This window comes from Nerophis lumbriciformis, linkage group LG37 (genome assembly GCF_033978685.3).
Source record: "Nerophis lumbriciformis linkage group LG37, RoL_Nlum_v2.1, whole genome shotgun sequence".
In the NCBI taxonomy this organism is placed as follows: domain Eukaryota; kingdom Metazoa; phylum Chordata; class Actinopteri; order Syngnathiformes; family Syngnathidae; genus Nerophis; species Nerophis lumbriciformis.
In genome coordinates, this window is record NC_084584.2 from 1,171,873 (window position 1) to 1,186,197 (window position 14,325).

General features: G+C 49.5%; 1 protein-coding gene across 3 annotated transcripts in view; it reads left to right on the forward strand.

Annotated features, from left to right (window-relative positions):
• The first annotated feature begins 1,468 nt into the window (after positions 1-1,468).
• Positions 1,469-14,325, forward strand: part of LOC133577437 (ankyrin repeat and IBR domain-containing protein 1-like) — a 38,790-nt gene continuing 25,933 nt past the window's right edge. For all 3 annotated transcript variants that reach the window (XM_072912621.1, XM_061931284.2, XM_072912622.1), the window contains exons 1-6: positions 1,469-1,697; positions 10,942-11,209; positions 12,875-13,046; positions 13,106-13,237; positions 13,301-13,486; positions 13,552-13,669. In XM_072912621.1, the coding sequence (XP_072768722.1) occupies positions 11,022-11,209; positions 12,875-13,046; positions 13,106-13,237; positions 13,301-13,486; positions 13,552-13,669 (796 nt within the window). In that variant the 5' untranslated portion in view covers positions 1,469-1,697; positions 10,942-11,021. The remainder of the gene's footprint in view (positions 1,698-10,941; positions 11,210-12,874; positions 13,047-13,105; positions 13,238-13,300; positions 13,487-13,551; positions 13,670-14,325) is intronic.

The window sequence follows — 14,325 nt, forward strand, 5'->3', positions numbered from 1 at the left end:
CTTTGCCACATCATTGTAAATGTGCTTTGCCACATCATTGTAAATGTGCTTTGCCACATCATTGTAAATGTGGCAATCATTGTAAATGTGCTTAGCCACATCATTGTAAATGTGCTTTGCCACATCAGTGTAAATGTGCTTTGCCACATCAGTGTAAATGTGCTTTGCCACATCATTGTAAATGTGCTTAGCCACATCATTGTAAATGTGCCATGCCACATCATTGTAAATGTGCCTTGCCACATCATTGTAAATGTGCTTAGCCACATCATTGTAAATGTGCTTTGCCACATCATTGTAAATGTGCTTAGCCACATCATTGTAAATGTGTTTTGCCACATCAGTGTAAATGTGCTTTACCACATCATTGTAAATGTGCTTTGCCACATCATTTTAACTTGCCATGCCGCATCATTGTAAATGTGTTTTGCCACATCAGTGTAAATGTGCTTTACCACATCATTGTAAATGTGCTTTGCCACATCATTTTAACTTGCCATGCCACATCATTGTAAATGTGCTTTGCCACATCATTTTAACTTGCCATGCCACATCATTGTAAATGTGCTTTGCCACATCATTGTAAATGTGCTTTGCCACATCATTTTAACTTGCCATGCCACATCAGTGTAAATGTGCTTTGCCACATCAGTGTAAATGTGCTTAGCCACATCATTGTAAATGTGCTTAGCCACATCAGTATAAATGTGCTTTGCCACATCAGTATAAATGTGCTTTGCCACATCAGTGTAAATGTGCTTAGCCACATCATTGTAAATGTGCTTTGCCACATCAGTGTAAATGTGCCATGCCACATCAGTGTAAATGTGCTTTGCCACATCATTGTAAATGTGCTTTGCCACATCATTGTAAATGTGCTTTGCCACATCAGTGTAAATGTGCTTTGCCACATCATTTATGTTGGCCTGCGAAGACTTGTTGCACATGCAATCAATTGTTCTCCACATTCATTTTATTTGATGTTACAAGCATCTTTTTTTCTGCTCATCTTGACTATAACAAGTATCCATACATCCAATTTTCTACCGCTTGTCCCTCTCGGTGTGGCGGGGTGCCACAGCTGCACTCCGGCAAGAAGGCAGGGTAGACCCTGGACAAGTCGTATGCTCATGAAAAACAGTTGCCTCTGCAAATGGTGTCCTAGGTTTATAAATATTCTTGATGGAGACAAGAAGGCAGGGTAGACCCTGGACAAGTCGCATGCTCATGAAAAACAGTTGCCTCTGCAAATGGTGTCCTAGGTTTATAAATATTCTTGATGGAGACAAGAAGGCAGAGTAGACCCTGGACAAGTCGCATGCTCATGAAAAACAGTTGCCTCTGCAAATGGTGTCCTAGGTTTATAAATATTCTTGATGGAGACACTTGTTGATATGGCGGCCATACGCAAGAGACAGGCGACCAATCAGCTGCGGGCAGGCTGTGGCGCCGCGCATGCGCACAGTGCGACCTGCTCTCTCCACACAGTGAATGAGTCCACCGGGGGCCAGCAGTCTCTCTCCCCGTCTCTCGGTGTCTTGTCCGCGGCAGCGCCGTCGTCGTGCCCCCGCCCTGCCGGCCGGCTCCCGGCGGATGAGAGGATGGTCGAGTGGAGGAGCGAATGACCGCGAGGTTAGCGGTTATGGTCCAGCGACGACGGGACGGCCGCCTGGCGAGCGAGTGAAGGCGGCGGCGGGGTGAGTAAAAAAAACGGCCGAGATTTGACGTCGATGCTGGGGTTGAGTGGAGGTAGCACACACCCTGCTAGCTTCCCCGGAGCGCCGCCCATCTAGGCGCGGACACACACACCTTCTTTCCGGCTAACCGCGGGCTTCTTGTGTTCCCCCGGCGGTTGTGTTGTTGAACAAAGGCGAGGTGAGTGCCGGGGCCGCCTGGAAGGCACCACGCCGACACAAGTGCTCCGTTGTCGGGGGGGCCGTGTGCTGTGTGCTCCGTGCTCCACTTCCGCGCGGATGTCCCCGAGGAACCGTCGCCTAGTGTGACCCCATTATGGAGCAGCTAGCTCCCTGTTAGCATCCTGCATGTTTACCTGTGCCAGGTGTGTCCTTTCAACTCATTCACACTTTGCAGCTTTTTTCTTCTCAACTTCTACTTTAGCCAGCCTGAACTTGGAAAAGCTGAACTATGTTTTTTTCAACTAAACACTAGTTGATTTTCCTCTTTTTTTATTGTATTTTTATTTTTTTTATTAATTAATCCAACTAAACAATACACAGCAATACCATAACAATGCAACTTTTATTTTTTTATTAATTAATCCAACAAAACAATACACAGCAATACCATAACAATGCAACTTTTATTTTTTTATTAATTAATCCAACAAAACAATACACAGCAATACCATAACAATGCAACTTTTATTTGTTATTAATTAATCCAACAAAACAATACACAGCAATACCATAACAATGGAACTTTTATTTTTTTATTAATTAATCCAACAAAACAATACACAGCAATACCATAACAATGCAACTTTTATTTGTTATTAATTAATCCAACAAAACAATACACAGCAATACCATAACAATGCAACTTTTATTTTTTTATTAATTAATCCAACAAAACAATACACAGCAATACCATAACAATGCAACTTTTATTTTTTGTTAATTAATCCAACAAAACAATACACAGCAATACCATAACAATGCAACTTTTTTTTAAATTATTCCAACAAAACAATACACAGCAATACCATAACAATGCAACTTTTATTTTTTATTAATTAATCCAACAAAACAATACACAGCAATACCATAACAATGCAACTTTTATTTTTTATTAATTAATCCAACAAAACAATACACAGCAATACCATAACAATGCAACTTTTATTTTTTATTAATTAATCCAACAAAACAATACACAGCAATACCATAACAATGCAACTTTTATTTTTTATTAATTAATCCAACAAAACAATACACAGCAATACCATAACAATGCAACTTTTATTTTTTATTAATTAATCCAACAAAACAATACACAGCAATACCATAACAATGCAACTTTTATTTTGTATTAATTAATCCAACAAAACAATACACAGCAATACCATAACAATGCAACTTTTATTTTGTATTAATTAATCCAACAAAACAATACACAGCAATACCATAACAATGCAACTTTTATTTTGTATTAATTAATCCAACAAAACAATACACAGCAATACCATAACAATGCAACTTTTATTTTTTATTAATTAATCCAACAAAACAATACACAGCAATACCATAACAATGCAATTTTTATTTTTGTATTAATTATTATTATTATCATAACATCATTATTATCATAACATCATTATTATCATAACAATCCTTTCCACTGACCACCCGGAAGAAAGTCTTTGTGAGGACCACACGTGCTCTCTCAACACTTAATCATACACTCTGTTGTCTGTCTCTCTGTGTGTGTGTGTGTGTGTGTGTGTGTGTGTGTGTGTGTGTGTGTGTGTGTGTGTGTGTGTGTGTGTGTGTGTGTGTGTGTGTGTGTGTGTGTGTGTGTGTGTGTGTGTGTGTGTGTGAGAGGTGGGTAAGATGGTAGGAAATGAAGCAGAAGACAAATAAAAGCTAGTCATTAAGTAGAATATGTGACAAGATGCAGGCTGACTTGTCTTCTTATCTGCTGCTTTGTCACCATAATGACATGCTTTTCTTTCAAATATATATATATATATATATATATATATATATATGTCTTAATTAGATTATCCAAAAAATAGTGCTCGATACCGTGGTAGAGCGCAATATATGTATGTGTGGGGAAAAAAATCATCTCTACAGGCCTGTTTCATGAGGGGTTCCCTCAATCATCAGGAGATTTTAATGGGAGCATTCACATACCATGGTTTATATAGGGCACAGAGTGGGTGGGTACAGGCTGGCGTAGGGGTGTGGTGATTGGCTCATGTGTTACCTAGGAGGTGTTTCCGTCTGTGACGGCATGCTGACACAGTTTCGCTGCGCTTGTTGAAAGATGACAGGTCTGGACGGTAAATAATAAACAGTTTCTCTTTCAAGCATAGGTTGCATCTTTTATTACCACTATTGTAAGGTGTGCTGGATGCAAGAATTTGCCATGTTATTGAATATTCAATAAGCGCAGCAAAATTGTGTCAGCATGCCGTCACAGACGGAAACACCTCCTAGGTAACACATGAGCCAATCACCACGCCCCTACACCAGCCTGTACCTACCCGTTCTGTGCCCTATATAAACCATGGTATGTGAATGCTTCTATTAAAATCTCCTGATGATTGAGGGAACCCCTCATGAAACAGGCCTGTAGAGATGATTTTTTTCCCCACACATACATATATGTATATATATATATATGTGTGTGTATATATATATATACATATGTGTGTACAGTATATATATTCCCCAACCGACAGGTGTCCGTCCTAAACCGGCAGGTGTCCGTCCCCAACCAGCAGGTGTCTGTCCGTCCCCAACCGGCAGGTGTCTGTCCGTCCCCAACCGGCAGGTGTCTGTCCGTCCCCAACCGGCAGGTGTCTGTCCGTCCCCAACCGGCAGGTGTCTGTCCGTCCCCAACCGGCAGGTGTCTGTCCGTCCCCAACCGGCAGGTGTCCGTCCCCAAGCGGCAGGTGTCCATCCACAACCGGCAGGTGTCCGTCGTCAACTGACAGGTGTCCGTCCCCAACCGGCAGATGTCCGTCGTCAACTGACAGGTGTCCGTCACCAACCGGCAGGTGTCCGTCCCCAACCGGCAGGTGTCCGTCCCCAACTGGCAGGTGTCTGTCCGTCCCCAACCGAGTGGTGTCTGTCCGTCCCCAACCGACAGGTGTCTGTCCGTCCCCAACCGGCAGGTGTCTGTCCGTCCCCAACCGGCAAGTGTCTGTCAGTCCCCAACCGAGAGGTGTCCGTCCCCAACTGGCAGGTGTCCGTCGTCAACTGACAGGTGTCCGTCCCCAACCGGCAGGTGTCTGTCCCCAACCGGCAGGTGTCTGTCCGTCCCCAACCGGCAGGTGTCTGTCCGTCCCCAACCGGCAGGTGTCTGTCCGTCCCCAACCGGCAAGTGTCTGTCAGTCCCCAACCGAGAGGTGTCCGTCCCCAACTGGCAGGTGTCCGTCCCCAACCGAGACGTGTCTGTCCGTCCCCAACCAGCAGGTGTCCGTCGTCAACTGACAGGTGTCCGTCCCCAGCGGCAGGTGTCTGTCCGTCCCCAACTGAGAGGTGTCTGTCCGTCCCCAACCGACACGTGTCTGTCCGTCCCCAACTGGCAGGTGTCTGTCGTCAACCGACAGGTGTCCGTCGCCAACCGACAGGTGTCCGTCCCCGACCAGTATCTCCAATCAACAGGTGTCTCAGATAGACAGGTGTCCGTTCCCAACCAAAATTGTCTCCAACGACAGGTGTCCCCGTCTCCAACCGACATGTGTCCGTCCCCGACCAGTATCTCCAACCAACCAGTATCTCCAATCGACAGGTGTCCCAAATAGACAGGAGTCCGTCCCCATCCGACATTGTCCCCAACCAACAGTTGTCTGTCACCAACTAGTATCTTCAACCAACCAGTATCTCCAATCGGCAGGTGTCCCAAATAGGCAGGTGTCCGTCCCCAAACGTCAGGTGTCCGTCCCCAACCGAGAGGTGTCTGTCCGTCCCCAACCGAGAGGTGTCCGTCCCCAACTGGCAGGTGTCCGTCCCCAACCGAGACGTGTCTGTCCGTCCCCAACCGGCAGGTGTCCGTCGTCAACTGACAGGTGTCCGTCCCCAACCGGCAGATGTCTGTCCGTCCCCAACCGAGAGGTGTCTGTCCGTCCCCAACCGACACGTGTCTGTCCGTCCCCAATTGGCAGGTGTCTGTCGTCAACCGACAGGTGTCCGTCGCCAACCGACAGGTGTCCGTCCCCGACCAGTATCTCCAACCAGTATCTCCAATCAACAGGTGTCTCAGATAGACAGGTGTCCCTCCCCAACCAAAATTGTCTCCGACAGGTGTCCGTCTCCAACCGACATGTGTCCGTCCCCAACCAGTATCTCCAATCGACAGGTGTCCCAAATAGGCAGGAGTCCGTCCCCATCCGACATTGTCCCCAACCAACAGGTGTCCGTCACCAACTAGTATCTTCAACCAACCAGTACCTCCAATCGACAGGTGTCCCAAATAGACAGGAGTCCGTCCCCATCCGACATTGTCCCCAACCAACAGGTGTCCGTCACCAACTAGTATCTTCAACCAACCAGTATCTATAATCGACAGGTGTTCTTAATAGACAGGTGTCCGTCCCCATCCGACACTGTCCCCAACCAACAGTTGTCCGTCACCAACTAGTATCTTCAACCAACCAGTATCTCCAATCGGCAGGTGTCCCAAATAGACAGGTGTCCGTCCCCATCCGACACTGTCCCCAACCAACAGGTGTCCGTCACCAACTAGTATCTTCAACCAACCAGTATCTCCAATCGATAGGTGTCCCAAATAGGCAGGAGTCCGTCCCCATCCGACACTGTCCCCAACCAACAGGTGTCCGTCACCAACTAGTATCTTCAACCAACCAGTATCTCCAATCGACAGGTGTCCCAAATAGGCAGGAGTCCGTCCCCATCCGACACTGTCCCCAACCAACAGGTGTCCGTCACCAACTAGTATCTTCAACCAACCAGTATCTCTAATCGACAGGTGTTCCAAATAGACAGGTGTCCGTCCCCATCCGACACTGTCCCCAACCAACAGGTGTCCGTCACCAACTAGTATCTTCAACCAACCAGTATCTCCAATCGACAGGTGTCCCAAATAGACAGGAGTCCGTCCCCATCCGACATTGCCCCCAACCAACAGGTGTCCGTCACCAACTAGTATCTTCAACCAACCAGTATCTCCAATCGACAGGTGTCCCAAATAGGCAGGAGTCCGTCCCCATCCGACACTGTCCCCAACCAACAGGTGTCCGTCACCAACTAGTATCATCAACCAACCAGTATCTCTAATCAACAGGTGTCCGTCCCCAAACGTCAGGTGTCCGTCCCCATCCGACATTGTTCCCAACCAACAGGTGTTCGTCTCCAACCAGTATCTCTAACCAACAGGTGTACCAAATAGACAGGTGTCCGTCCCCAACCAACATTGTCTCCAACCGACAGGTGTCTGTCCCCGACCGACAGGTGTCCGTACCCGACCAGTATCTCCAACCAGTATCTCCAATCAACAGGTGTCTCAGATAGACAGGTGTCCGTTCCCAACCAAAATTGTCTCCAACGACAGGTGTCCGTCTCCAACCGACATGTGTCCGTCTCCAACCGACATGTGTCCGTCCCCGACCAGTATCTCCAACCAACCAGTATCTCCAATCGACAGGTGTCCCAAATAGGCAGGAGTCCGTCCCCATCCGACACTGTCCCCGACCAACAGGTGTCCGTCACCAACTAGTATCTTCAACCAACCAGTATCTCCAATCGACAGGTGTCCCAAATAGGCAGGAGTCCGTCCCCATCCGACACTGTCCCCAACCAACAGGTGTCCGTCACCAACTAGTATCTTCAACCAACCAGTATCTCTAATCGACAGGTGTCCCAAACAGGCAGGTGTCCGTCCCCAAACGTCCGGTGTCCGTCCCCATCCGACATTGTTCCCAACCAACAGGTGTTCGTCCCCAACCAGTATCTCTAACCAACAGGTGTCCCAAATAGACAGGTGTCCGTCCCCAACCAACATTGTCTCCAACCGACAGGTGTCTGTCCCCGACCGACAGGTGTCCGTACCCGACCAGTATCTCCAACCAGTATCTCCAAGCAACAGGTGTCTCAGATAGACAGGTGTCCGTTCCCAACCAAAATTGTCTCCAACGACAGGTGTCCGTCTCCAACCAGTATCTTCAACCAACCAGTATCTCCAATCGGCAGGTGTCCCAAATAGACAGGTGTCCGTCCCCATCCGACACTGTCCCCAACCAACAGCTGTCCGTCACCAACTAGTATCTTCAACCAACCAGTATCTCTAATCGACAGGTGTTCCAAATAGACAGGTGTCCGTCCCCATCCGACATTGTCCCCAACCAACAGGTGTCCGTCACCAACTAGTATCTTCAACCAACCAGTATCTCTAATCGACAGGTGTCCCAAATAGGCAGGTGTCCGTCCCCAAACGTCAGGTGTCCGTCCCCATCCGACATTGTCCCCAACCAACAGGTGTCCGTCACCAACTAGTATCTCCAACCAACCAGTATCTCCAATCGACAGGTGTCCCAAATAGACAGGAGTCCGTCCCCATCCGACATTGTCCCCAACCAACAGGTGTCCGTCACCAACTAGTACCTTCAACCAACCAGTATCTCCAATCGACAGGTGTCCCAAATAGGCAGGAGTCCGTCCCCATCCGACACTGTCCCCAACCAACAGGTGTCCGTCACCAACTAGTATCTTCAACCAACCAGTATCTCTAATCGACAGGTGTCCCAAATAGGCAGGTGTCCGTCCCCAAACGTCAGGTGTCCGTCCCCATCCGACATTGTTCCCAACCAACAGGTGTCCGTTCCCAACCAAAATTGTCTCCAACGACAGGTGTCCGTCTCCAACCGACATGTGTCCGTCTCCAACCGACATTTGTCCGTCCCCGACCAGTATCTCCAACCAACCAGTATCTCCAATCGACAGGTGTCCCAAATAGGCAGGAGTCCGTCCCCATCCGACACTGTCCCCAACCAACAGGTGTCCGTCACCAACTAGTATCTTCAACCAACCAGTATCTCTAATCGACAGGTGTCCCAAATAGGCAGGTGTCCGTCCCCAAACGTCAGGTGTCCGTCCCCATCCGACATTGTTCCCAACCAACAGGTGTCCGTTCCCAACCAAAATTGTCTCCAACGACAGGTGTCCGTCTCCAACCGACATGTGTCCGTCTCCAACCGACATTTGTCCGTCCCCGACCAGTATCTCCAACCAACCAGTATCTCCAATCGACAGGTGTCCCAAATAGGCAGGAGTCCGTCCCCATCCGACACTGTCCCCAACCAACAGGTGTCCGTCACCAACTAGTATCTTCAACCAACCAGTATCTCTAATCGACAGGTGTCCCAAATAGGCAGGTGTCCGTCCCCAAACGTCAGGTGTCCGTCCCCATCCGACATTGTTCCCAACCAACAGGTGTCCGTTCCCAACCAAAATTGTCTCCAACGACAGGTGTCCGTCTCCAACCGACATGTGTCCATCCCCGACCAGTATCTCCAACCAACCAGTATCTCCAATCAACAGGTGTCCCAAATAGGCAGGAGTCCGTCCCCATCCGACACTGTCCCCAACCAACAGGTGTCCGTCACCAACTAGTATCTTCAACCAACCTGTATCTCTAATCGACAGGTGTCACAAATAGGCAGGTGTCCGTCCCCATCCGACATTGTTCCCAACCAACAGGTGTTCGTCCCCAACCAGTATCTCTAACCAACAGGTGTCCCAAATAGATAGGTGTCCGTCCCCAACCAACATTGTCTCCAACCGACAGGTGTCTGTCCCCGAGTGACAGGTGTCTGTCCCCGGCCGACAGGTGTCTGTCCCCGACCGACAGGTGTCCGTACCCGACCAGTATCTCCAATCAACAGGTGTCTCAGATAGACAGGTGTCCGTCCCCAACCAACGTTGTCTCCAACCGACAGGTTTCTGTCCCCAACCGACAGGTGTCTGTCCCCGACCGACAGGTGTCTGTCCCCGACCGACAGGTGTCTGTCCCCGACCGACAGGTGTCTGTCCCCGATCGACAGGTGTCTGTCCCCGACCGACAGGTGTCCATACCCGACCAGTATCTCCAACCAGTATCTCCAATCAACAGGTGTCTCAGATAGACAGGTGTCCGTCCCCAACCACGTTGTCTCCAACCGATAGGTGTCTGTCCCCGACCGACAGGTGTCTGTCCCCGATCGACAGGTGTCTGTCCCCGACCGACAGGTGTCTGTCCCCGACCGACAGGTGTCCTTACCCGACCAGTATCTCCAACCAGTATCTCCAATCAACAGGTGTCTCAGATAGACAGGTGTCCGTCCCCAACCAACGTTGTCTCCAAGTGACAGGTTTCTGTCCCCAACCGACAGGTGTCTGTCCACGAACGACAGGTGTCTGTCCCCGACCGACAGGTGTCTGTCCCCGACCGACAGGTGTCCGTCCCCGACCAGTATCTCCAACCAGTATCTCCAATCAACAGGTGTCCCAAATAGACAGGTGTCCGTCCCCAACCAACATTGTCTCCAACCGACAGGTGTCTGTCCCCGACCGACAGGTGTCTGTCCCCGACCGACAGGTGTCTGTCCCCGACCGACAGGTGTCTGTCTCCGACCGACAGGTGTCCGTACCAGACCAGTGGCTCCAACCAGTATCTCCAATCAACAGGTGTCTCAGATAGACAGGTGTCCGTCCCCAACCAACGTTGTCTCCAACCGACAGGTGTCCGTCTCCAACAAGCACAATAGCATTGTTTAGGGAGAAGATGAAGACTATGAAGGAGACCTGAAGTAGAAAAGTCCAACTGTCTGCAAGTCCGGTCCAACAGTCAAAGTTTGCAGTTGGAGACTTGTTGTCCAGAATCTGAGGTGTTTGGATTAGTGATCCTTCAAGTCCAGCAGATGGCGCTGCATGAAAAAGTCCTGTAGATGGTGCATCACTGCCACCTGCAGGAAGGCATGGACAGGTTTCAAAGGGTTTTTCAGAATAGAGGTCGGCTCACTACATTGTGGTAGAAAGGCACGGGTGGATGCTACTGACGGTGCTTGTCATCCATCAATGGTGTCATTAGCTGTCTCCTTTAGGATGATCTTTGCCATCTTCTCCTCCCTTTGTCCGCTAAGATAAGATCTTCAGCTGATGGATGGTGGCACTGATCTGTTTGTCTCTGCTTCTGGTCTTTCTTGGCCAACCATGCAGCTTCCAGTCAATCTCTAACTCCCTTCTCTCTGACCTACAGGACCGGAAGGTGCAACCATGTGGCTCTAAGTCTCCAGCCGAGCCAGCGAGGAGGAGCGAGGACATTGGCCGGAGTCGGCCATGGGGAACACGGCCAGCAAGTTCCGCAAGGCGCTGGTGGGCGGAGACGAGGCGCTGGCCTGGCAGCTGTACGAGGGCAACCCCCAGTTCAGGGACGGCCTGGACCCCAACGCCTCGTACGGCGAGCAGTACCAGCACAACACGCCGCTGCACTACGTGTGTCGCCACGCCATGACGCGTCTGCTCAGGTGAGAGAGCACCTGTCTGGTTTTGGCCACAAGTAGACCAGGAAAGGGCTGTACTCATTAATATATGAGCTGCTACTGGTAGGCATGCTACTGGTAGGCATGTTACTGGTAGGCATGTTACTGGTAGGCATGCTACTGGTTGGCATGTTACTGGTAGGCATGCTACTGGTAGGCATGTTACTGGTAGGCATGCTACTAGTAGGCATGGCACTGGTAGGCATGCTACTGGTAGGCATGCTACTGGTTGGCATGTTACTGGTTGGCATGTTACTGGTAGGCATGCTACTGGTAGGCATGTTACTGGTAGGCATGCTACTAGTAGGCATGGCACTGGTAGGCATGCTACTGGTAGGCATGCTACTGGTAGGCATGGCACTGGTAGGCATGGCACTGGTAGGCATGCTACTGGTAGGCATGCTACTGGTAGGCATGGCACTGGTAGGCATGTTACTGGTAGGCATGGCACTGGTAGGCATGGCACTGGTAGGCATGTTACTGGTAGGCATGTTATTGGTAGGCATGGCACTGGTAGGCATGCTACTGGTAGGCATGTTACTGGTAGGCATGGCACTGGTAGGCATGCTACTGGTAGGCATGCTACTGGTAGGCATGCTACTGGTAGGCATGGCACTGGTAGGTGTGCTACTGGTAGGCATGTTACTGGTAGGCATGTTACTGGTAGGCATGGCACTGGTAGGCATGCTACTGGTAGGCATGCTACTGGTAGGCATGTTACTGGTAGGCATGCTACTGGTAGGCATGCTACTGGTAGGCATGCTACTGGTAGGCATGCTACTGGTAGGCATGCTACTGGTAGGCATGGCACTGGTAGGCATGCTACTGGTAGGCATGGCACTGGTAGGCATGGCACTGGTAGGTATGTTACTGGTAGGCATGGCACTGGTAGGCATGTTACTGGTAGGCATGTTACTGGTAGGCATGGCACTGGTCGGCATGCTACTGGTCGGCATGCTACTGGTCGGCATGGCACTGGTCGGCATGGCACTGGTAGGCATGGCACTGGTAGGCATGCTACTGGTATAGGTACCAACTAGGGCTGGGTGACATTGCTAAAAACTGTATCACGATATCGCTCCATATCGATAATTAGTGATACTTTTGTGACCTATAGAAAGGAAGGACCTAAACATAAACCATAGAGTGTGTGTCTGTCTGTCTCTGCGTGTGTGTATGTGTGTGTGTGTGTGTGTGTGTGTGTGTGTGTGTGTGTGTGTGTGTGTGTGTGTGTGTGTGTGTGTGTGTGTGTGTGTGTGTGTGTCATGTCAATTATATCCAGGATGATAAGCAGAATAACTTGCTGGACTTCTTCTCTCCATAATTGTTACATTTTTATTACGATGCATCTGGCTGCTGATTATTATCTTCATCCTCTTCTTCATCCTGGTCCTCTTCTTCATCCTCTTCATCTCCATCCTGGTCCTCTTCATCTCCATCCTGGTCCTCTTCATCTAAATCCTGGTCCTCTTCATCTCCATCCTGGTCCTCTTCATCTAAATCCTGGTCCTCTTCATCTCTATCCTGGTCCTCTTCAACATCCTCTTAATCTCCATCCTGGTCCTCTTCATCATCCTCTTCATCTCCATCTCCATCCTGGTCCTCTTCATCATCCTCTTCATCTCCATCTCCATCCTGGTCCTCCCACAGGTGCTTCTTGTTCAGCAAAGAGGGGAACCCCAACAAGCGTAACGTGCACAACGAGACGTGCCTGCACGTGCTGTGCCAGGGCCCGCTCATCCTCCTGCTGCCTGAGGGGGCGCTGTCCCCGCGACTGGCCCGCCCCCAGAGGGACGAGCAGCGGCGTGCGGACAGCCTGCAGGTAGGCGTGCGAGAGGATGCGGCGGGAGGCGGGGCTGATGTCTGTGGACTCCCCACTAGATGATCCTGAGCTGGACGGGGGCTCGGCTGGAGGGCGGCCAGTACGAGAAGGCCAACGTCAACGCCACCGACAACCGCCATAGCACCTGCCTGCACTACGCCGCCGCTTCCGGCATGAAGAGCTGCGTGGAGGTGAGCGCCCTCCTTGTCGCCATCCAGCGGGCGCATCCGACCTTCTGCTCTCCTGTCCTGCAGCTGCTCATCCAGAGCGACGCCGACCTCTTCATCGAGGACGACGACAAGCTGACGCCGTGCGACCACGCCGAGCGCCATCGCCACACCGAGCTGGCCCTCAGCCTGGAGTCGCAGATGGTTTTCTCCGCCTCGCCGGCGCCGCCCTCCGACGCCCGCGGCCCGGTCAAGCTGCCGCAGCACAAAGAGGTGCGCAGACAGGAAGTGCATCCCCAGGGAGTTTTTGTCCTCACGACCTTCCTCTCGCCCTGCAGCCTTACGAGGGTCTGAAGGTCCAGGACCTGCGCAGGCTGAAGGACATGCTCATCGTGGAGACGGCCGACATGCTGCAGGCACCGCTCTTCACGGCCGAGGCCTTGCTCCGAGCGCACGGTACGTGGTAAAGGTAGGCGGGGCCCATATTCCATAAGTCAACCAGCGTGGATGCATGCGTTGTCATCGTTACCAGTCATCTAATTACAGCAGCGAAGTGATATCAAACAGGAAGAGGCACTGTGACGAACAACAATCCAAACAATGCCCCGTTTGTTGACAAGAAGATATGGAAGCACATTCAATCTCTTTATCGATCAGAGCCGCTGAAAAGATTCCAAAGAGCTGAGCTCTACTATTATTATTATTAGTGTTTATTGTATTTACTTCTACTATTATTAATACAGTTTATAGTATTTACTTCTAATATTATTAATACTGTTTATTGTATTTAATTCCACTATTATTATTAATACAGTGTATAGTATTTACTTCTACTATTATTATTAATACAGTTTATTGTATTTACTTCTATTATTATTATTATTAATACAGTTTATAGTATTTATTTCTATTATTAATACAGTTAGTATTTATTTCTACTATTATTATTAATACAGTTTATAATATTTACTTCTATTATTATTAATACAGTTTATAGTATTTACTTTTACTATTATTAATACAGTTTATAGTATTCTACTATTATTATTAATACAGTGTATAGTATTTTCTTTTACTATTATTTATTTCCTTGCCCTTATGTGGGCTCTGTA